This window comes from Protobothrops mucrosquamatus, unplaced genomic scaffold (genome assembly GCF_001527695.2).
Source record: "Protobothrops mucrosquamatus isolate PMUCROS unplaced genomic scaffold, P.Mucros_1.0 scaffold4648, whole genome shotgun sequence".
NCBI lineage: Eukaryota > Metazoa > Chordata > Lepidosauria > Squamata > Viperidae > Protobothrops > Protobothrops mucrosquamatus.
In genome coordinates, this window is record NW_015390547.1 from 43691 (window position 1) to 68121 (window position 24431).

A 24431-nucleotide genomic window follows, 5' to 3' on the forward strand; every position below is an offset into this window, starting at 1 on the left:
TTCTCCACAAGCGGCTTTGTGAATCATGCTTCAAGTCAGTAATAGGCCAGCATTGTGAGGAAGTTAGTTAACTAAAGTTAGTCGACTGAGTTCCCGTTCGGTGTGGAAAAAGAAACAGGTGAGCTGCTCAGAAAAAGCTCACATGTCAGACCTTTATCCAAAGCAAAAGAAGAAGACCTGATGAGGCCAGTGAGCTTCACATAAAGCCCAAGCAGCAGAGACATCCCATGCTGGACCTTCGATTTTGTTTTGTTTTTTCCTTTGAAGATATTTCACTTCTCATCCAAGAGGTTTCTTCAGTTCTAACTGTGAAAAAGCTTCTTGGTTGAGAAGCGAAATGTTCTCAAGGAGGAAAAAAAAAACCCAAGTCCAGTTGCCTTCTGGAAAGGCACCTCAGGGACAACCCTGGTATGGAGGACGGAGACCCTCCCTAGACAAGCAGCAGGGGACCCTCCCCCCCCCAATGCAGGTAGGAGAAAAGCAGCAGTCAAAGCCCAGCAGGAGGGCAGGAGGAAGAGGCTGGCACAGCAGAGGAAGTACTTGAAGCAAAAACCACACAGCCACATCCTGCCCATGGAAAAGTACCTCCCGTTTCCTCTGTTGAAGGCGTCCTCTGTTGAGGAAAAGCTCCAAAGTCTATTTCCATCTTTCCCAGGGGGATGAGAAATGTTGAATGAGTTTAACCGGGAACGAAAGGAACAACATCTAGGCCAGCTTGAAGTTATGGGACTTTTTTATTTTTGTGGGTTTTTATCAATTTTTTTTTTACAGGCTATGGTTGTACCCGTTGCTAAAGCTGCTGATTCTGCCATAAAACTAGAACAGAAAATTTCCCAGAAGTCAATTCCCCTCCTCCTCCTCCTCCTCCACTGCCTGCCTACCTCCCAACCAAACCAGCCAACCGACCGCCTTACATTTACAGCAGGCTCAGCTTAGAGAGCCTGAGACGCAGCTACATGAGTCTGACCAAGGAATGAAGAAGCCAGGAGTCCACTGGCCATTAGGACCGCCCTGTACAACGTGGCCTGTTCTGGAGTTTGGTCCACTCTGGCTGCACCTTAACCATAGAGATCGTCATCGTTGTCTTCACTGTAAACGTTGCCGCCGCCGGTGCCTCCGGTGCCCTGGCTGGGTCCAGCACCACCTTGGTTACCTGATGGGAATCTGCCAGGAGAAGCAGAGCGGGGAGGAAAGCAGGTGAGTAGTAGTAAGAACAACTGGACTTCAGGCCAGAGGTGGGGAGCCATGACTCCTGAGCTGGGGCTTGGAGAGAACAGAAGCCGGACGCCAACATCTGGAAAGCCAAAAGGGGATCCCCCACTACGGGGCAGACTCTCCTGCCTCAGAGCAGGTTCAGAGAGCCCCACATAGGGGAGGCAAACCAATGCAGGAATGGTCTTTCTTTATGGTTTGTTTATTAGATCTCTTCTTTCCAACTTAGGTGTTCTGGCTTGTTTTCATGCAACCCCCTGTTCTGTGTAGACCAGACATGTCAAACACAAGGCCTGGGGGCTGGATGCGGCCCGTGGTTTCATGTGGTCTGCGAAGCCATCCTGGAAACAGTAAGGGAACGGCCCCCTCTGCCTTGGCCCTGGCCCAGGCCAGCCGGGAGCCAATGTACAATTTTGTGGTGGCCATCTATGCTGAAATGCATTCAGTCTTAACTCCATAAGGCCCCCCCCCCCGGCATGGCCTGAGAGGAACAGCGAGGCTCCTCCAGTGGACCATGCCTTGGCACTTGCCCCGGTCCCACCCCCTTCTGCCAGAGACCCTCAGATCTATCCCACTCCTGCCCAGGCCCCCACAGGCACCCTTGACACGAACGATGTAGAGCTGGCCACACCCACCCCACCCAGTAGGCCACACCCACCCGGCCCCCTGAGGGCAACCGCAATGCTGATGCGGCCCTCAATGAAATTGAGTTTGACACCCCTGGTGTAGACAACAAAGAACCGGGGGGGGGCGGGGGAATCTCCGGATGCAATTAAGAGATATGGAAAGAAACTGGGAGCACTGAACTGGGAGATGATAAGAGGCCGAGAGAACCAGTTGCGTGTGTTGATCAAGCAGTGAGACTGGAACTAGGATGAGCCTGGTTCAGGGGCCCCCTTGGTCATGGGGGGAGGGAAGGGGTCATCAGGAGGCTTCGGGCCAGGAAACCAACTTATTTCACTCCACTCTTTTAGTAAAAACTGGAAGAGGGAGCGCCAAGTACACTACCTGGAGAATACGCAAGACAGAAATCTAGGCAGCAGGTGAGCAGCAAGCAGAGAAGAACCTCATCTGGCTGTCTGTTAAAGTCATGGATGCCCAGACCAGCAGGCACCTGGCTTCGCCACCCACAAAGAGAATCCCTCCCCATTATCCCCTGCTGACTGAGGATGTTCAGAAGGAGGAGGGACAGGAGAGGACAGGGCACTGGCTGTTGTCGGCAGACCACGGGGCACAAAGGCAGGTTCCCAAAACACGCCTCGGCGTACCTGAAGCTGCCAAAGCCACGGCTCTGCTGCAAAGTCTGTGCAAACATCTCGTATTTGCGGATGTCGTTGTCGCTGACTGACCGGCGGGCAAAGCGCATGGCTTCCTCAAAGTGGTCCCGGCGGATCTCGGGAACCGGGTCGTCCTCTTCGACCTCCTAAAGCAGAGAAAGCTTGGCTGTTAGCATCAGGGGCCGGGGAAGGCCAATCCTTGAACACCAGAGCGCGAACCTCCCCCGGCCGCAAGGCCTCGCCCAAGGGCAGCCGCTCACCATGGCCGAGGGGTTGGTCTGCCTCTCTCGTTCCCGTCTGATCTCGCTCTCAATCGACTCGCGGATAGCCAGCTTGCAAGCTCGCTGGCAAATCTCTGTGAGGTCAGCTCCCGAGAAGCCATTGGTCATTTTTGCCAGGAAATCCAGATCCACATCCTGGAAAACAAGGACAATTCCACGTCTCGCCTATGCCCATCAATTCCCTGCTGAAGGCTGGCTTTTATTCATCATGAACAAGAAACAGAACTCCAGGGGGAAAATAGAGACATTTAAGTAATAATAGCTGCAACTGTAGGAGATACAGAACACATTTTGACAATCTCTTTTCTAAAGCTGTGAGCAGTGGGGAACTGAAACTCTTCCAGGAGTGCTGGGCATGGCTCAACTCTTAGATTCTACCAACGGAGTAAAAGACAGGAGAGGGTTACCAGGGCCTCAGAAGAAAACCAGACCTTGGGAAACAAGGAAGGTGCCTTGTTCCCCTGCACAGAGGCTGGGCAGCTGGCCGCAGCTCAGAAGTCTCTCCAAAGATTGCCTTTAAAAGGGCTTCAGGATTCCTATTTGCTGACTGCTACTACTGAGTTGCAACCAAGATTCATGTTGGGCCTAAGCTTAATGAAGGGGGGAAAAGAGGAATTGTTGCCTTCTCAAGGATTCTCAAAGAATTGTTCTACTCCCCTGAAGAGGTATTAAAACCAAATCAGGATCTGAAATTAAACAACATACAGGAATGGCAATCTTTCCTTCCTTCCTTCCTTCCTTCCTTCCTTCCTTCCTTCCTTCCTTCCTTCCCTCTCTTTCCCTCTCTCTCTCACACACACACACAAACTTGCCTTGGCAACAGGAGATTTCCGCAGGTTGGCTTTAAGGATGGCCACACGGGACTTCTCATCTGGCAGAGGAATGTAGATGAGCTGGTCCAGGCGCCCAGGGCGCAGGATAGCCGGATCAATGATGTCTGGCCGGTTGGTCGCGCCAATGATGAAAACGTTCTTCTTGGTGGACATGCCATCCATCTCTGTGAGGATCTGGTTGATCACTCGGTCAGCGGCACCGCCGCCATCACCAATGTTCCCACCGCGGGCCTTGGCAATGGAATCCAGCTCATCGAAGAACAGCACGCAGGGAGCGGCTTGGCGGGCCTGCCAAGGAAAGGACACCGCATCGGTCGGCAATGCACAAGAGGTCACCTCGGCTTGGGTGCTGTAATGGGCTGGTTGCAGATTGCTCCAGGCACCAAAGGGCTCAGACCTCCTGGCAACTGCTATCACTGTTGGTGTTCAGGGGCCACAAGGTCCCTGAACTGGCCCCTGCCTCAAAAGCCCTGCTATTTTGTTTGTTCCCTCACTCTTATCCCTGAAACCTCCAGGACTTAGAAAATGCTGGCCAGTTTCATAATTTCCAAATTCCCTGCAAATATTGGATACATTCCCGCAGTCATCCGAGTGCCTGTGATGCCCCTACCTCAGAGAAGCCTTAGGTAGGCAGTACTGCAGGTTACAAAGATGGCATGTTGGACTTTTCAGTCTCCAAACAAAACAGAACAAAAACAAAGCTAGAACTCTTTACAATTATTTAAATCAGTGTTTCTCAACCTTGACAATTTTAAGGCATGTGGACTTCAACTCCCAGAATTCCACAGCCAGCAATGCTGGCTGTGGAATTCTGGGAGTTGAAGTCCACATGCCTTAAAATTGTCAAAGTTGAGAAACACTGATTTAAATGTTGCACAGAGCTCCCAAGAATTTGGGAGGGGTTAGGAGATTAATTAGCAATGAGGCAATGAATCCTGGTTCAGAGGAGGAGGAGGAGAAGGAAATGGGACCTTTTGACAAGGATGGCACATCTCCCTCAGTACGCTTGACGAGGCCAGGGGCTGAGGATGATGGTGTCCCAGGCCACTCAGGCACTGGGGGAGGCAGCTGACCGGAGGGAGAGCTGCCTGCCCTCACAGACATGGGGGAGGATCGGCTGCTGACAGGCAGTGGTGTTCAGAGGCAGCTGCCTCCCCCACTCAATCCAAGGACACAGAGAGTAAGCTCAAAGGAGGGCTGCAAGGCTACTCCAGATAAAGGTCACCCCACCACTCCTCACAAGGAACATCTGGTGTGGGTTGACTTAAGTCAGTGTTTCTCAACCTTGACAATTTTAAGGCATGTGGACTTCAACTCCAATTCTGGGAGTTGAAGTCCACATGCCTTAAAATTGTCAAGGTTGAGAAACACTGACTTAAGGAGAAGCTGTGGGGAATCTGTCTTTGTCAGGAACGATTATTTGCTTTGGCCTGCACTACCCCGCTTTAGAAAAAAAACTCAGCCTTGACTCTTGTTTCTGCCTGAGCTTGTCTTTGTCATGTGGACCTTGGCGCTGGACCTTGCCCCGCGAGTGTGCACTTTCTCTTTGGACTTCCTCCCTGCCTTTGCAAATTGGGCTTGGTTGTTTACTGGCTTGTGTTTGTGGGACTGAGAGTGGCTGCCTTCAGGGAAGTGTGGGGTAGAGCTTTACCGGCCACTGGACACCAACCGTTTGTTGGGGCAGATGACAGGGCAATGAAGGACTCTATTGATGCCTCCTTCTGCCTGGGCCAGAGGTCCCCAACCTTTTGGGCACTAGGGACCGGTTCCGGGGAGAGGGGTTTTTCCACGGACCAGAGGGGGCGTGGTTTTGTGTGATGCCTGCATCCCGCAGATGGGGCTTTGCTTGTTTGTGCAGACCGGTTGCTGGCATGCTGTGACCCGGTACCGGTCCACAGGCCGGGGGTTGGGAACCCCTGGCCTAGGTGACCTGGGTCATATTACCAAGCCCTGCACTGAGACCTCCAGGTGAAAGGGAGGGAAAAGAGAAAAGCGGAGACTCACCTTGTCAAAGATCTCACGCACGTTGGCCTCGGACTCTCCAAACCACATGGTGAGCAACTCCGGGCCCTTGATGGAGATGAAATTGGCCTGGCATTCATTGGCAATGGCTTTGGCTAGCAGGGTCTTACCACAGCCAGGGGGGCCATAAAAGAGAACCCCTTTGGATGGGGTCATGCCAAACTTAAGGAATTTGTCAGGATGCTCCACTGGGTACTGGAGAAGGAAAGGATTCAATGTCAGCTCCAAGAGGAGACAGTAGAGAAAACAGGGAAAGAGAACACCAAACACCATTTTGGACATCAAAATCACCTGCCCGTGGCTTCAGACAGGATAAATCAGATCAAACCAAGGACAGTTAAGAGGGCTGCAACTAGTTCAAAATTACTGTTTATTTATAGGACTGTTCATCTCATGGAAAGCGGCTCTGGATGGCATGCAACCTTTATCCTCCCTCCCATCAGTGTGTAGATCTCACTTCTACTAATGATTGCAGCCATTATCAGCAAAAATCACTAGCTATTGTCTCCAACTCATGTTTACAACAAACACACTCTAGAGGTAGGTGATTTAAAGATGAAGCAGAAGGTAAACCATGTTATGATGAATGTAACAAGCATCAAAATAATTCTGCAGCTGAACCCAATTAATTTACTCTTCTGAAATTTAGTTACTACAGCCCCCAATCTGACTTTGACAAATGCTTTTAAAACAGCTCAATAGCTATTTCTTTGGCTAAGGTGGGAGTATACCCAACTAAAAGCTCATATCATAGGGTCTGGCTGTGTTCCAAAGGGCTCCGAAATCCTGGCTTTTCCTGGATGAAAGTGTATGTGTGTGTGTGTGGGGGGGGTCCTATGCTTTTCTTCAAGACATTTGGGTTTTTAACTGTTTTTTATGTATATCACAAAGTCTTGTTATAGAGTTGGGTGGCCTTATGCAGTCAACATAAATCAACAAACGGGGGAGTCTTAAATTTGGAAACAGAACGATTGAAAACATAGACTTACCAACTCTTTTAAAACTGAAGACTAATTTTTAAGAACATATGCTTTTGACAGCTCAGAGAGAAAAAGCAGACTCTGCCCCCACGGTCTCTGCTGCAACCTCCAGCTAGCAAGCAGCTGAGGAAATGGCCCAAACAGCCTCACCTGAACCAGCTCCTGCAGTTCCCGCTTGACGTCTTCCAAGCCTCCGATGTCTTGCCAGGTCACCTGTGGGACTTCCACTACGGTCTCGCGCAGTGCTGAGGGATTGCTCTGGCTTAGAGCCCACTGGTATTTGCAAAGAGACGAGAAGGGGGAGAATGTATGGCTATGTTTGATCAGGGCAATTGCTCCGGATCGAGAAAGGGAACATACACCCCACCCCCACCCCATGACTGTCTTACCCGGAAGTCATCCATGGTAACTGCCAGGGAGTTCATCACTTCAGCATCAATAGTCTCATCTTCAAGGTCAATCAGGTCCATCTTCTTCCGGATGGCTTGCAGGGCCGCCTCTGAACACAGCGCGGCCAAGTCAGCTCCCACATGGCCGTGGGTCTCATTGGCCACCTGAAGCAGAGGAGGGACACAGGTAAGCATCTGCTCCTGCTTTTGAGAAAGTGGAATCCGGCTTCTTCCACCGGAAAGAAGAGATCCACAACAATGCCTAGGCCCACTCGGCCCTCGCTGACACGGAGGTAACCAGATATGCTGCTTGAATCGCTCTCTGGCTTTGGACAATGCCATTCATCTAGATTTAGCCCTGTTCGGCGAAGTAATTCTGAGAACACCGAGCAGAGAAATCTGCCGTGTAACATGTCAGGCTTGACCCAGTTTGAGAACGCTCCAATTTTACTGGTCTTGTGCTCCCTCTTCTGGCTGTTTCCTTCAAATCTAAGTCAGTTCCTGCTTCGTCGTCTCACGCCTGCTGCCACATTCGCAACCCACCTTTTCCATCTACAGATCTAGGTAAGGGGCAGGTCTGTGGATCTTGGGGCAGGAGAGGGAAAAGGAGATGAATGCAACTTAAAAAAATAGGGGCCCATCCACCTGGGAAACTGACCATTCTCAACAGTGGTGTGGTGTGGACGCTTTCTGGTGGAGATGACCACTCCTTTTAAGAACCGCAACGCACAGCCCAAAACTATTCCCAGGCTAAATGAAAGACTGTCTTCCTCGTTCTTCTAATCCTATGGAGGTTCATGACTAACATCGCAATGGTTCCAGCACAAGATCCGCGCTTAAGCTTCCAAGGGGAGGGAATTTAGGTAAGCAATAATAGCTTTTAGCATCGTTAGCATAATTGCCATGCATGGGATAGTATTCTCATTTCACACGGTTCTGAGAGAATCTGGGCCTGAGCCATGGCTTTAGCCAGCTGTGTGACTTTGGCCAGGCACTCTCAGCATAACCCACCTCACAAGGTTGTGGTGGGGAAAAATATGAGGAGGAAGGAGTATTAGATAAATGGCGGGTATGTTTGCTGTCTTGAAGGAAGGAAGGAAGGAAGAAATAAAGAAAGAAGGAAAGGGAGGGAGGGAGGGAGGGAGGGAGGGAGGAAGGAAGGAAGGAAGGAGGGAGGAAAATAATAATTTTAAATGAACCCACCTCAAATTTTGGTATGATTGTTTTATCGCTATTATCATGACCTGCTACTAAGTTTGTATTACAGTGCTCTAATTACAATTTTGAAGAAAAAGAACGAAACAAACCCACCTGCTCCAGATCCACATCATCAGCCAACTTCATGTTCTTGGTGTGGATCTGCAAGATCTCCAGGCGGCCAGTAGCGTCGGGGATGCCAATGTCCACCTCCCTGTCAAAACGACCTGCAGTGGACCAAGAGCGACTGTGACCTTTCTATCTCCCTGGACAGACCCACCCTCTGCAGCGTCCAAGAGCTGACAGACCAGCAGGGCTCAGACCAGGGTCAGCTGAGAAGCCACACTGCTTTCTTGACACACGCAAGGGGGGAGGAGGATTGAAGCTTTATAGCTTTTGGGGATAGCTCCAGATCCACTACTCTGGAGGGCCTCTTGCAGCTGGATAGTGGCCAGCTATGAGCTTCATTTTGTGCATGCCATGACAAAAAGTCTCCCAAGCACCTCTCTTTGCCCGTTTGCCGCTATCGGCAATCCAGGTTTGCTGCTGGTGTGACCACCGACTAGCACAGTGGTTCTCAACCTTTTTAATGCCGCGACCCCAACCGGTCGTAAGTCGAGGACTAAACCAGTCGTAAGTCGAGGACTAAACTGGTTGTAAGTCGAGGACTAAACTGGTCATAAGTCGAGGACTACCCAACCAGTCGTAAGTCGAGGACTTTCCCTGTCCGGGAGCGCCGCGCATGCGTGGTTCCGCCCCCTGCGCCGGCCGAGGCGTAGCTGGCAAGTGGCAGAGACGGAGCAGGCCGACCACCAGCTGGCCCAGCCCAAGGGACGTAAGGCACCCACTGGAAAAGGGGAAAAAAATGGCGGACAAAAAAAATGGCGGACAGCCTTGCTTGGCGACCCCCGTGAAATGGTCGATTGACCCCAAATGGGGTCCCGACCCACAGGTTGAGAACCACTGGACTAGCAGCTGGTGCTCCTGGACTTCTTCTCAAGGCTGGGGGTGGAAACAGCCAAAGCTGCAAGTCTTATGCCCCTTGTGGCCTCCACACCTTGCAGGGCAGTCACACTGTGGTTGAGGAGTTTGTGGTCTGGTCCCTGCCAAACTGGTGCCCTGGCACAAGGGGTGAGGGGGAGGGCGCGTACACTTGATCTGGTCTCCCCTTTTGAGTGAAGGTGAGACACGATCTGGACGCCCATTTTTCTTGGCCTTGATTGGATCACTTCCTTGTCAAAAGGCAGCTCGTGGCAGCCATGGACCACTGCAATGCACTGTCCACTTTTTGGGGATGACATCATTGTCATTCTCTATTTTTGGAAATTTAATCTGCTCTGATGCTCCATCTGCCCAAACTGAGGTATAAATACGATGAGATCAACAAATTCTGGTCGCTAAATACATTGTGGATAGGTTTAAAGTGATATAAAAGTTTAGAAATTGTGACACCAGCACCACCCATTTTGGTATGGGGCAACTAGGGCCCACGAAGCACCTGATACATTGACCTCAGGCTGAGAGGCCTCACTAGATGGATCCTCCCCAATGGGGGAGATTCCCAGATTCTAGAAACTTGAAGAGCAGAAGGAGGATGAGGGACAAGAAGGAAGGAATGCTACTCCTCCCTGCACGTTATCAATTATAGCTTAACGTCTGTAATCCAGGTTGAAGTTTGCCACTTATTCCTTCTGCATGTGTGAATTGGGCTTCGGGTACAAATTAAGGCTCAGCTTTCTGTAGTGCATATTGCCAGCAAGAAAGAACTTTTTAAGTCTACCAAATCCCAAATCTGTCTCCTCATGCATGGAAAAGTACATGAGACGAGCAGAAAAGCAATTTGGATCTGCTGAGTATTATTTCATTTTAAGAGAATGCTCAACCCCAGAGTTCGCAAGTTCATAAGCAATGAAAGTTTGAAAATTCCACAGGAGTTTTTGACTACCGGCACACCTGGATATGGCTGGGCTAGACAGTCTGACTGTTGCAAAAGGACAGTCCACCGACAATCAGCAACACACACATGGCTAGCCCACATCTCCCAATACACAGCCCTTCCCCCTACCCTCCCCAAATGGAGCAAGCTGAGTTACCAAACCGCCGGAGGGCTGGATCGATGCTGTTGGGTCTGTTGGTGGCAGCCATGACAATGACGTGAGCTCGCTGCTTTAGGCCGTCCATGAGGGTCAGCAACTGGGACACAATGCGCCGTTCGACTTCCCCGTGGGTCTACAGAGAAAACCGGTTGAGGAGAGTGAGTGAGTCAGGCTTGGAAGGAAAGGGCTTGACCCCAAGGAAGGGACCCCAAAGAGAACGCCTAAAAGAAGGAAAGCTTAAAAGCAAAACAAAATACTTTGTGAGAAGAAATAATAAATAAGTGAAAACCAAGAAACCGGCCCCTAAGATTGCAGTGAGACAGACACGGGGATCAAATGCAATTTTAGTCCATGCCTCAAGTAAAGAGAGTTCCTCCTTTGGCAGCCTAGACTAGAAGTGGCTAATCCCGAGAACAAAGAAGAAACATCTAAAGCAGGGGTAGTCAACCTTGGCTCTTTTATGACTCGTGGACTTCAATTCCCAGAATTCCTGAGCCAGCTAAGCTGGCTCAGGAATTCTGGGAATTGAAGTCCACGAGTCATAAAAGAGCCAAGGTTGACTACCCCGGATCTAAAGACTCTGAATATTAACACTGATCAGGAAGTTACAAGACAAGAATTCCAGGAAAATCCCACTTTCAAGCAAAACTCTCCCTTCGGGCAATCTTGGGAGGGAAAACCCTGCTTGGCTTTCCCACATTTCCTTCACACAGTGGGGAAACAGTTCCCCTATTCCAGTGATGGTGAACCTTTTAGAGACCGAGTGCCCAAACTGCAACCCAAAACCCACTTATGCATCGTTGGGTGCCGGGTGGGTGTGGCCCATTGGGTGGGTGTGGCCCACTGGGTGGGCGTGGCTGCAATGGTAACGGCAGACTGGGTGGGTCTAAATAGTTCAATCAATCAATTCCAACTTTGCAAGATTTTTTTTTCCCCCGCGAGAAGTTGAAATTGACTGATTGAACCTTTTTGGGGGGGGGCACACGGCGGCGGAGGCCTAAAGTGAAAAGCTTTTATAAAACCCAGCTGAAGGCCTAGGACTGGGGCGACGGCGCACGTGCCCACAGAGAGGGCTCTGAGTGCCGCCTCTGGCACTCGTGCCATAGGTTCGCCACCACTGCCCTATTCCGCCAGGTAGGATGAGCTTCATCTCTCCCTTATTCTGGCAGGGATTCTTCCTTCAGCAGAGAAAGGACTCTCCAGCCACGGGGGCAGCTTTGACCTGGAAAGCCTGAGGCAGGTCAGCGCTGTTGCTCCCCTCCAGCTTCAGCTTGCCCTGCCCTGCCCTAGGAGGCACAAGGAGCCCCCCCACACCTCCAAACCCAGGCTGACTCTGTAAACCAGTGGTTTTCAACCTTTTTAATGCCGCGACCCCAACCGGTCGTAAGTCGAGGACTAAACCAGTCGTAAGTCAAGGACTACCCAACCGGTCATAAGTCGAGGACTTTCCCTGCCCGGGAGCGCCGCGCATGCGTGGTTCCGCCCCCTGCGCCGGCCGAGGCGTAGCTGGCAAGCGGCAGAGACGGAGCAGGCCGACCACCAGCTGGCCCAGCCCAAGGGAGGGAAGGCACCCGCCGGAAAAGGGGGAAAAAAATGGCAGACAGCCTTGCTTGGTGACTCCCACGAAATGGTCGATCGACCCCAAATGGGGTCCCGACCCATAGGTTGAGAACCACTGCTGCAAACCATTCAGAGGGCTGTGAAGCCCTATGAGGCAGTGTGTAAGTCTACATAAGCAGGGGCTATTACAAATGTCAATCGTGTGACTACAGAATGCTGCAACTGTCACGTCAGCTTGCTGTCACGTGCCCAGATGGCGACCACATGACCATCGGGGATCGCTGAGAGTTTGAGGAATTCTATTACGATAGGCGCGAGATGACCTGGACAATTTTTCTGACTGACATCAAGCAAACTCAGGAAATAAAAAACCACTTGGGTTTCCGGAATGATCTGCCATTGGGTTACCTGGGAGCGTATGGAATGCCCGTCAAAGCAATTCCTCAGCTCGACTTCTACTTAAGGCCGAGTCACTCTGAATCTCTTTCTTGCGTTCCCCCACCCCGACCCTGGGGGCTCAGGGCTATTTCCCCTCCCCTCCGTGTCCCCAAGGTCTGCTGCTCTCTGTGGAAGGCTGCCACGCACCCACCTTCTCTCTCTTTGGAGCAATGGCATCCAGCTCGTCAATGAAGATGATGGCGGGCGCATTCTTCTCGGCTTCCTCAAAGGCCTTGCGCAGGTTGCTCTCCGACTCCCCTGCTAGCTTGCTCATGATCTCAGGACCTGTGGAGAAGCAGGGAGAAGGCATTTGCCTCGGGAGGCAGCCCAAAAGAACGTGCAGTTCCCCACTCTGCTTCAGAGGGGCACAGCCTGGGGCCCCAGAGACCTCCACTATCTCTGGCTGAAATTGAAAACCAGGAAGCACATGGCTGGGCAGCCCCCTTCATCCCATCCCTGTGGATGTTTCGTGCTAATTCAACAGAAATGGACGTGGAATGAAATTTAGCCTCATTCTGGTTCAAGTCCTCACCACTACTCTGGAGAGCTTAACGCCGCTACAGACAGTCCTCAGCTTATAACCACAACGGAGCCCCAAATTTCTGTTGCTAAGAGAGAGACAGTTGAGTTTTGCCCCATTTTACGACCTTTCTTGCCTCAGTTGTTAAGTGAATCGCTGCAGTTACATTAGTAACCTGTTTGTTAAGTGAAATCTGGCCCCCTCATTTAGTTTGCTTGTCAGAAGGTTGGCAAAAGGGAATCGGGTGACCCCGGGACACTGTTAACGGCCATAAATATCAGTCAGTTGCCAAATGTCTGGATTTTGATCCCATGGCTGTGGGGATGCTGCAACGGTCGTTAAGTATGAAAACTGGCCATAAGTTACTTTTATCAGCGACGTTGTTAATTTTGAATGGTCACTAGATGAACTGTTGTAACTTGAGGACTACCTGTACTAGTCTAGCAAACAAGCAGTGCTAGGGGCCGCAAAGCCTTTCCAACTCTTTAGCATTACTTCAGTTAAGTCAGGACAGATATACAACACACACACACACACACACACACACACAAACACACACACACAAAAAGCAGTCTGCTTCTTTTTGACTGGCATTAACTGCACTGTGAAGCCTGTGCACCTCCTTTTAAGTTTGCTTAAAGGCATCTGGAGGTTTCCAAGGATACCGGCTGGCTTCAAAGGCAACTGCAAGGGAGAGCATGAGTATGAAATGCCCAGGAGGGCTCAGAACAAATCCGATTGTGTCACTAAAAAGACAACTCTGTTTTACATTGCGACTCTGCTGCCTTTCCCCCTGTGGTGTTTTTAAACGATTGCTTTGGATCTCTTACCGTCTTGCTTGTTTTTATTGCATTATTAGCTTTAATTTTGCTCTGGGTTATTAATGAATGAGAGAATCCTTGTAATCGCAATCGGAAGAATTAAGGAACTGCATGTCGAAGGTTCTGTACCTGCTGGTAGTTATTGTCTTTCGTTTCAGCTACGCAATGCATGCAGTTGAAACGGTCAACACAAAGCTACTCACCATTAATTAGAAAGAAAAATGCTCCGGTCTCATTAGCCACGGCTCTAGCAATCAAGGTCTTCCCGGTACCAGGCGGACCGTACAAGAGGATTCCACGGGGAGGCTGGAGAGACAGACACACATTTAGCCTTGGCACATTATGGCCAAAGACTTAAAAGACTCCCAGAATTCTGCGAGTTGAAGTCCACAGGTCTTTAAAGTGGCCAAAGCTGGACCCTAGCATTGATATTGTACAGGGTAAAGGGGGGGCCTCGTTCAGTTCCCCCACCCCACCCTGTGGATCTTGAATTCTTCAACATAAGGAGCAGCTGTAGGGTAGAGGGTCTGCCTTTAGTCAGTGCAGCTCAAGCTTCAAGGTCAGAGAGAGAAGTGCCTCACCTTCACCCCGATTGCCTTGAAGAGAGCAGGGTGTCGAAGGGGCAGCTCCACCATTTCCTTGATCTGAGCCAGCTGCTTTCGGCAGCCTCCAATGTCATCATAGCCCACCTCGTTCAGAGATTCCTCTTCGTCCTGGCGGCAATCAATACGAAAAGAAATGTCAGGAAAAACAAGGCAATCTTCACGTTGCATCTCATCTCAGCTTGGAAGAATTTAGTCCACAAACCCAAAGAGTGTCTGCTTTAAATCAGTGGTTCTCAACCTGTGGGTCGGGACCCCATTTGGGGTCGATCGACCATTTCACGGGGGTCGCCAAGCAAGGCTGTCCGCCATTTTTTTTGTCTGCCATTTTTTCCCCCCTTTTCTGGCGGGTGCCTTACCTCCCTTGGGCTGGGCCAGCTGGTGGTTGGCCTGCTCCGTCTCTGCCGCTTGCCAGCTACGCCTCGGCCGGCGCAGGGGGCGGAACCACGCATGTGCGGCGCTCCCGGGCAGGGAAAGTCCTCAACTTACGACCGGTTGGGTAGTCCTCGACTTACGACCGGTTTAGTTCTCGACTTACGACCGGTTTAGTCCTCGACTTACGACCGGTTGGGGTCGCGGCATTAAAAAGGTTGAGAACCACTGCTTTAGATACAGATAGTCCTCCTAGAACAGGGGTGAGCAACAATGGCCCCTGTACGACCTGCGGACTTCAACTCCCAGAATTCCTGAGCCAGCCATGCTGAAGTCCACAGGTTGTAAAGAGGCCATAGTTGCCCAGCCTCGCCCTAGAAGGGTGAGCTTGGAATCTCTTTAGAACAGGACACTGAGGTAGCCCATGTCAGATCCTACTTTTCTATAGTTAAGATTATGTTATAATTTTCATTGATTTGAATGAATTGTATCTTATAAACCTGAGAGTCTTGAGCACTTCTGTGTTTCAATCGATCAGAATAGAGCTGGAAGGGACCTGGGAAGTCTTCTAGTGCAGCCCCCTGCTCAAGGCAGGAGTCCCTGTTTCTTTGATGAGGAATCCGCTGGTCACTGTACATTTGATCCTCAACTTATGTCCATTTGTTTAATGGCTCAAAGTTAAGACGGCCTTGGAAAAAGTGACTTACGACCTGTACTCACACTCATGACTGCTGCACTAGCCCTGAGGTCAGGGGACCACAATTCAAGTGCTTGGCCACCGGCTCACAAATGATTGCAGCATCCTGCGGTCACACGATTGGCAACCTTTTCTGCCCGTTTATGGCAAAAAGGGCCCATTGGGGAAGCTGGATTTACTTAATTGAATTTATGATTCACTTAATGTGTCATCAAAATGTCATAAAATCAGGTTACAGGCACAGTGACTCACAACAGAAATTCCGCTACACATCGTTGTCCTAAGTCAAAGACTACCTGCAGTTGTTTATGCCAATAAAAGGCCCTTTGTTGTGTTACTGCCAATTGTTTGGTTCCTAATTTAAGGGCACATTTTTCTGCAACGGCTCTGGCAAAGTTCCAAATTTTAACTAGGTGTAATATGTTAGCTTTTTATCATTTGTCAGCCGCCCTGAGTCCGAAAGGAGAAGGGCGGGATATAAATACAATTAATAAATAAATAAACGTTTTTGGGAAAGCTTAACAATCTTGGGATTAGCATATCTTATGTTTTACGGACCATCTGTTTAAAAACACGGAAGGTTCAGAAAAGACAATTTACTAAACTAGTCAGGGTGACAAAACTAAGCGTGATTGTGAAGAGAGTTGGAAGGACCTCTTTTAAATTGGGTCAATAGCCCAATGGAAAATGCAATACAATTCCAGGCACTGTGATGTACTGAACAGTTTCACATACAACGTGACCGAGTCTTCACACAGCAATAAAGAACGTGAAATTTATAACGGGTGGTTCCATGAAGAGGTTAAATGTGGGCTTGGTCGTTCATTTTAACAGTTTTAAAAAGGGTTGGTTACATTCATGGAAGACACATCTACTGAGGGCTATTAGCCATCAAGAAGCAACGGATAGAAACTAACAAAAGAGAGAAGCAACCTAGAATACTAAGGAGAAATTTCCTGACAGTTAGAACAATTAACCAGTGGAACAACCTGCCTCCAGAAGCTGTGAATGCTCCAAGACTGGAAGTCTTTAAGAAGAGACTGGACAGCCATTTGTCTGAAATGGTATAGGCTTTCCTGCCTGAGCAGGGGATTGGACTAGATGGCCTCCAAGGTCCCTTCCAACTTTATTATTATATTATTATTATTATTATTATTATTATTATTATTATTATTATTATTATTATTATTATTAGTAGTAGTAGTAGTAGTAGTAGTAGTAGTAGTAATAGTATTGTTGTTGTTATCCCTCTCTAACCAGTTCACAGAGTCAGCCTATTATCCCCAACAATTGAACGGAGTCAGCCTTGAGCCCCATCAGGACCGAACTCCTGGCTGTGGGGCAGAGTCAACTTGCAATATGGCATTCTAAGCCCTGAGCCACCAGGGCTCATCATAAACTGATGGTTCTGTTCAGGGCTTTCCATTTTGAAGACTCAGCATCATCTCCCGGTTGGGAGCAACTGCAGGGGAGCAACAATACAAGGGAAATGCGTCTCTGTGTCCTGTTTGTGGGCACCTCTGAGGCGTCCAATGGTCCAACATGAAAAATAAATGCTGAGTTATCTTAGCTTGACCTAGCAGGGCTGCTCTTAACAATCTTACGTTCAAAAAACATGGTTTACAAGCTCGCAATGATTGGATTCATACTAAGCCAAATCTAAACCATCTTCATTATGGTTAGTGCCAAAGATCATGCAGGCTTATTTGCAACTATACTGATGCCTAAATTCCTTCCAGGTGAGCAGCTGTTTGGACAGCTCCCATCAAATCAGCCTTCTCAATCTGTGGCTCCAATCATGTTAACAAAATAACAGAGTTGGAAGGGACCTTGGAGGTCTTCCAGTCCGGCCCCCTACTCAAACAGGACCCTCTATCATTTCAGACAAATGGCTGTCCAATCTCTTCTTTAAAATCTCCAGTAATGGAGCACCCACAACTTCTGGAGGAAAGCTGTTCCACTGGTTAATAGTTCTCACTGTTAAGAAGTTTCTTCTTCGTTCCAGGTTGGTTCTCTCATTCTTCATAGGAACATTTGACCAAAGCCTCTTGCAAAAGACTGCGGGAGGGGAATATCTACAAAGATCCATCCTCAAGGCTCTCCCCTCTCTCAATATCAAATGGTGCTTTTTGTTCCTCTATCTCAGTCCTGCCAGGTCTGTCTGCTGAACTCACCTCTCGCTTGATCGGTTCTCCCTCACAGTGAATCACAGTATCTGGAGCGACTATGCAGTAGGGGCTGGGGTCTGTCTCCACCACCTTGAATTCCACTGCGCGCATGCCTCCGCGCACCAGGAAGATGTCCCCTGAAATCATTACCACATTCATGACAGCCCTCACGCTACCCCCGCCTCCGAAACAAGGAAGCCTGTCACCAATCCATTAATTAGCATTGATGTTTAGGCGTTTGCAAGATCTGGCAACATAATTTACCTGAAACATATAATAATATCTACTGTTGTTTAGTCTGATTACCATAGCAGCCTCTGAACTTTTGGTGACTTAGAACACAGAAGGAGAAAGATTTTTATACAGGCAAAATAAACCAGTATTAATAACAACAGTCAGAGCTCATAAAAATAAGTGTGGAAGATAAGCAAGAAGTTAGGAATGAAGAATACCATAGATTACAAAAGGTTTAAGCAACACCAAATATATTTCTTTTTCAGGTTTACTGGACTACCCAATGGAAGTTGAAGAAAGCTTAGTTTTGATCTTCTCTCTGTTAGACAGGTAAGAAAGCGGAGGATATTCCATGATTTGTTCATGTTCACAGGTGCCTTCCTTTTTAAGGGACATCAGCACTACGGGAAATCAGGTTCTTGAAGGAAGGATGTTAAATGTTATTATTTCCTCAAACCTGGACTATGTGTAAAGAGTTTTAGACATACCACACTTTCCCTGCTACAAAAAGATTATAATGGGTTCCTTGAAGGCGGAGGAGCCTTGCACACCAGCCTTTAAGGGTTAGCTGAGTGGAAAGATCCACTTCATCTTTTGTGAACTGGATCTTTTATCAACAGATAACAGGATGCCATGAGATCGAGATTAAATTTGGTGTTTGAAATTTGAGATGTAGCAATTTGCATAAAGGTATAACTGTGATTCCTACATCATGGAAAAGTAAACGAATTCTATTTTTATTTTATTTTCCTTTTCTTTCCAGTTCACTTTTTTCACATTTATTTTCATCATTAGCCTGCTTTATTTAATCTTTTGACATATAGTCGTGCTTGAAATGTTTAAACTGTATCCACACGTTTTGCATTGTTTATCTCCATTTATTAATGAAAAAAATCAGTAAAAATATTTCAAAAAGAACCGCTCTCAGTGGCTATCATAGCTGTTGTTCTCCCCGAGAATGCTCAGAAATATCCTCCTGCCCAATCCAAGAGGCACATAAACTATTAAACTGGCATCACTGAGGAAGCCAGCACACTGATGTTTCCTGGCATTTACACAGTGCGTTGTAAGTAACCAAAGCTTTTCAAATACAATCCCTGAACAAGAATAATCCGGCATGGAACAAGAGCCGTTACTCAATATTGCAAAAAGGAAGGCAGAAAGAGCTTGCATGCCTGTGTTAAGTCTGGAGCTTCAGGGATGAAGGCAAAAAGAACTCCGTGCACATAAGCACAATCCATCCAACCGTTTTCTTTTACAACGGATTTTTCCAAATTGGGGATACTGTGTATAAAGTCCCCTCCTCTTGCAATCCCTCAAATTGTTGAGCTTTTCAAAATATTCTGGGGAGAATGTCCCTAGTCTATGACATCATGACCATACTCCCGGCAGCTGTCGGGCATGGCAAAGATATATGTAGCCTGCTAGCTGAGAAGGGTGGTCTGCCTCTTTTAGACCATGCATTCTAATCTCCATCGCTTAAAATTGCCAGACTGCCAAGACAGCTTGCCTCCCCACATCCTGCTGCCTCACCGTAGATTAGGGGTAGGCAACCTTGGCTCTTTTATAACTCGTGGACTTCAACTCCCAGAATTCCTGAGCCAGGATGGCTCAGCTTGGAAACCTCTCCCTTTCCCCTCAGCATGGCTGGCTCAGGAATTCTGGGAGTTGAAGTCCACGAGTCATAAAAGAGCCAAGGATGCCTACCCCTGCCCTAGATCTTCATGCTTGTTATGGTGTTAAAGTTAAAAAAAGAAAGGTTTCCCCTGTCCACTTGTGTCTGACTCTAAGGGACAGTGTTCATCCCTGTTTCCTAGCCAAGGGAGCCAGCGTTGTCCGAAGACATTTGCGTGGTCACGTGGCCAGCGTGACTATATGCCAAGCCGCTCGGAACGCTGTTGCCTTCCCACCCAAGTGGGACCTATTTATCTACTTGCAGTGGCATGCTTTCAAACTGCTAGGTTGGCAGTGTCAGAATCCAGTTATATTTCCTTTCTATCTACCTTCTCTGATATAAAACCAATTCTTACTCTCTCCTGGATCCTGTCATACTACTAAGGGGGAGGGGGGTTATGCATGGGGGGTTTATTACTTTCACTTCCTCTATTCACTACCAAAGTAACCTTTTGTTGATTTGCTTTCGGATCTGCTAACCATCACAATGTAACCATTTGCCTTTCATCCTATGCCCCTCTGAACTTCTCCTCCAGCGAGGAAAAGGGGGGGGGGATGAAAAGATGCAGCCTCCGGGATCTGTGTGAGGAGCTGTTGAATGATGGAGCCGGACTGATGTTATCTTTCCTGGATTTAACACCTAGAAATCTGCCGGTCTGAATCGCCTGGAAGAACTGCGGGGTGGGGGCTGCTTAGGGACCCTTTAAAACATCGATTTGTAAGGGAATCCCTCAGATCCTGTCTATCGTGCCTGCTATCAATTTCTGTTAATAAAAGTTCCTGTTGGAAGAGACCGTTTCCAAGAGTTCTGCTTTCTTAAGATGTGGATTGAAGTGGGTCCTTACAGGCAGTTGGATCTTCTTCTATACGAAAGATGCTACGCTTTGGAGGCATAACAGAAAATATGCAAGCATCTTTTAGCTCTCTTTGACTGTTGGAAAGAGACCAGCGACTACTGCTAGCAGAAGAAATCACAGAGATACTCAGGCACTGTAACCTTAAAGAAACTCACCAGCAACAACAACAAACCCTCCCCCCCATCCTGCCACTCCCAAAACACAATGGTCAGAGTCAGATCCAGACCCAGCCAGAGAGGATTCCTATGCTCCTGAATCCTTGTAAACAAAATCCTTTCGTGGCGCACTCCAGCTTTCAACAGCATGGGCCCTTTTGACTACAAATCCCACAATCCCTGATTTTAAGATGACTGATGGGAGGTGTGGTTAAAAGCTCCCACTCTGGATACTGCAGAGCAGGGACAGGAAAGCCACGGCCTTCCAGGTGCTGCTGAAAAAAAAAAGAGTAAGAGGAGAAGGCCAGGGGTGAGGGGTTTTGTGGCTCAAAGACCATCAGAGGATCAAAGGCTCCCCAACCCCTTTCTCTAGCACAGTGTTTCTCAACCTTGACAATTTTAAGGCATGTGGACTTCAACTCCCAGAATTCCACAGCCAGCATTGCTGGCTGTGGAATTCTGGGAGTTGAAGTCCACATGCCTTAAAATTGTCAAGGTTGAGAAAAACTGCTCTAGCAGCTCCTTTTAAGCCACATCCCCTTCAGGTCAGCTGGCAGGAGCCTGCAGGCCTCTCTTTAGGGCAGGGATAGGCAACCTTGGCTCTTTTATGACTCGTGGACTTCAACTCCCAGAATTCCTGAGCCAGAATTCTGAGAGTTGAAGTCCACGAGTCATAAAAGAGCCAAGGCTGCCAACCCCTGCTTTAGAGTATAGGAAGGTCAGAAAACAATATCCCATGTGAAGACCTGTGGCAAGTGCCAAATGTCGCTTCGCCACAGCCGGCTCACAGGTCTGGGCGATTACCTTTTCTGATGGGTCTGTAGGCTTCCAGGAAGTAGGGCTTGAGATAGACCTCAAAGAGGTTCCCCGTGATCCCTTCCACGGTGTCATCAATGGGCAGCACGTGGATGCGCTTGCCGTACTTCACATCCGGACAAGGCTGGATGCTGAAAAGCAAAAGTGCCCCCCTTTATTCTCAGGTGCGGAATTTTTCTTCCCAGCCTCAAACAATCCCCCATTTCCAGCCCTTGGGGGTCCATGTTTGCCCCTGCTGCGGATCTGAGAGGGCAACCACTCCTCTTCTCCTTGCCTTAGGTAGCCTTATTTTGTCTAATAAACACAGGTAGTCGAGTTAGAAATGTAACAGAGCCTGCCCATTCCATTCGTAACTCGAGGATTCGTAGGAGTGAATCTCGTACCCTGAATGTGATTTACTTCCAGCTTTTGCCCACGCATTTGCTAATTTAATGCCTGGGCAAATGGGTGGCTCATTAAGTGAACACGAGGTATCTCAGGGTGGGGAAGGTGGGGGGGGGGAGTTATGGAACAGGCTATCTTCAGACCACCCAAGGCCTCACCCGACCCACAACCTCTCTGTTTCTTTCTCTGCTCCTGGCAAGAGCAGAGGGAGGCCACCAAGGCCCAGAACGGATCTCCGAAAGCATGTGGCTGCCTTCCTGGCCTCCGTTCTGGGCCTCAGAAGCCTCCTCCAGGCCTCTGAGGCCCAGAACAGACCTCCGGAAGCATGTGGCCACCGCCCACAGCCTTCATTCTGGGCCTTGGAAGCCTGGAGGAGGCTCCAAGGCGCAGAACGGGCCTTTAGAGCCCTGGTGAAGCATCCCCCGGCGTCCCTTCTGGGCGACAGCAGCCCGGAAACGGCCTCCGATGCCCAGATTGGGCCTTCAGAGCCCCGCTGAAGCATCTCCTGGCATCATTTCCGGGTGTCGGAGGTCTTTTTCGGGCCACTTCCGCCCAGAAAGGACGCCGGGAGATGCTTCAGCAGGCTTCGAACACCCAATCTGGGCATCGGAGGCCTTTTCTGGGCTGCCGGGGCACGTTTCAGCAGTCTCCAGGGGCACGTTTCAGCAGTCTCCAGATGCCGGGGTACGTTTCAGCAGTCTCCAGGGAAGGCTTTTTGCGTGCTTCCAGAGATCCGTTCTCCCCTGGCTTCTGTTCTCTGTTGCAGAGAACAGAGGCCTAAATTACAGTGAGTGCACATGAGATCAGTAGCGTGAGATCTCGTGCCACTGACCTCGCACGATCTTGCGTTACTTTAGGGCTCTATTCTCTGCGGACACACCGAAGGAAGCAGTGAAACAGCCCAAAAAGCGAAGGATTTCTCAGAAGGAAGCAGTGAAACAGCCCAAAAAGCGAAGGATTTCTTGGTCTTCGCAATGTGAATATCCACTAGTGCCTAGGGAGACCCGGGGGGTGAGGGGGGAGGAGGCAGGGAATAGCCAGAGTGAATGTTGCAGTGCCACTGCGATCGTTCGTAAGGGTGAACACCTGCCATGGTGCGGCAACATTCATAATTTCAGGACTTTTTTGTAAACACTAGGGGGCGCTTATCGCGTGACTTCGAACATTCGCTAAAGCAGGGGTAGGCAACCTTGGCTCTTTTATGACTCGTGGACTTCAACTCTCAGAATTCCTGAGCCAGCCATGCTGAGGGGAAAGGGAGAGGTTTCTAAGCTGAACCATGGCTGGCTCAGGAATTCTGGGAGTTGAAGTCCACGAGTCATAAAAGAGCCAAGGTTGCCTACCCCTGCGCTAAGGGAATGGGCCTGGGTTCCTGCCAGACAGAACTCCTCAGCACAGTGTTTCTCAACCTTGACAATTTTAAGGCATGTGGACTTCAACTCCCAGAATTCCACAGCCAGCAATGCTGGCTGTGGAATTCTGGGAGCTGAAGTCCACATGCCTTAAAATTGTCAAGGTTGAGAAACACTGCCTTAGCAGAAGCAGCAGCCTGCCTCTTTTACTCAGCCTGATGGGATGGGTAGCTGTGATCGGGAAGAGGTGGTCCCTCTGACAAACCGCCTCGTACCTTGTGGAGGGGGCATTAAAGGTTAAAACCAGCATCTTGAATTGCACCCAGGAACAAACCGGCAGCCAATGCAGCTCTTGGAACAGAGGTACTGTCTGTATGTCATCCTACAGGCACACATCACTCTCTGCGCAGTTCATCATGCAACTAAGCCAGGGTTTCTCAACCTTGGTTACTTTAAGCACAGTGGACTTCAACTCCCAGAATTCCCCCAGCCAGCTATGCTATGGAAGTTGACGTCCACACCGCTTAAAGTGGCCACACTTGAGAAACACTTCACTGTTTTTCAACAGCAGATTTTGAGGGCATGCATGAAATTGGGGAGGAAATGGGGGGGGGGAATTCTGCCATTGGAAAGAAGGTCTTCTTTTGCGAGCAGAATATTGGCTTTCAGCTACTCATCAGTTCAATAACTTTGCAGGGTAAAAATCTATCAATTCCTGGCAACTTCATAGTACAACTTTATGTACTTTTCCTGAAAACAGCGTGGAAGTGGATCTGACGCTGCCAGAGGGAGGGGCGGCTGTTCTTTGAACATCCCAATAAAACTGAGCCATTAAGAACAGATCGATTTACAAGGAAGGGGCACATTTTGCAAAGTTTACGCAAAAATTAGAGCCTTCAACAGATTTGATTTAATTTGATTTAATTTGATTTGATTTATTATATTTATACCCTGCCCTTCTCCCGGAGGACTCAGGGCGGCTTACAGCCAGTTTAAAAACAGTTTGATACAAATACCAAATTTAAGAGAATAATTAAAAATAAATATTTAAATAGGCCGCTTCTACTAAAATTTAGTTAAAACCAATTTAAAATACCCCTAGGCCAGTCCTACCCGCTGAAACAACCAAGTCTTGAGGGCGCGGCGGAAGGAGGGGAGATCCGGAATCACCCGGATCTCTGGGGGCAGCTCGTTCCAGAGGGTGGGAGCTCCGACAGAGAAGGCTCTCCCCCTGGGGGTCGCCAGCCGGCACTGTCTGGTTGACGGCACCCTGAGGAGGCCCTCTCTGTGGGAGTGTATCGGCCGGTGAGAGGTAATCTGTGGCAGAAGGCGGTCTCGGAGGTAACCAGGTCCAATGCCATGGCGCGCTTTAAAGATGATAATCAACACCTTGAAGCGCACTCGGAAGGCCACAGGCAGCCAGTGCAGCTCGCGCAGCAGCGGCGTTACATGGGAGCGACGAGTCACTCCCATCACCGCCCGCGCGGCCGCATT

General features: G+C 49.2%; 1 protein-coding gene across 1 annotated transcript in view; it reads right to left on the reverse strand.

Moving 5' to 3' along the window:
• Window positions 1-727: 727 nt before the first annotated feature.
• Window positions 728-24431, reverse strand: part of VCP (valosin containing protein) — a 34292-nt gene continuing 10588 nt past the window's right edge. The window contains exons 4-17 of the mRNA XM_015828549.1: window positions 21190-21332; window positions 17472-17602; window positions 14208-14339; window positions 13830-13932; window positions 12437-12570; window positions 10285-10420; window positions 8306-8418; window positions 6995-7159; window positions 6756-6878; window positions 5608-5820; window positions 3583-3891; window positions 2750-2905; window positions 2481-2635; window positions 728-1164 (exon numbers count right to left, since the gene is read on the reverse strand). Of these exons, the coding sequence (XP_015684035.1) occupies window positions 1059-1164; window positions 2481-2635; window positions 2750-2905; window positions 3583-3891; window positions 5608-5820; window positions 6756-6878; window positions 6995-7159; window positions 8306-8418; window positions 10285-10420; window positions 12437-12570; window positions 13830-13932; window positions 14208-14339; window positions 17472-17602; window positions 21190-21332 (2119 nt within the window). The 3' untranslated portion in view covers window positions 728-1058. The remainder of the gene's footprint in view (window positions 1165-2480; window positions 2636-2749; window positions 2906-3582; window positions 3892-5607; window positions 5821-6755; window positions 6879-6994; window positions 7160-8305; window positions 8419-10284; window positions 10421-12436; window positions 12571-13829; window positions 13933-14207; window positions 14340-17471; window positions 17603-21189; window positions 21333-24431) is intronic.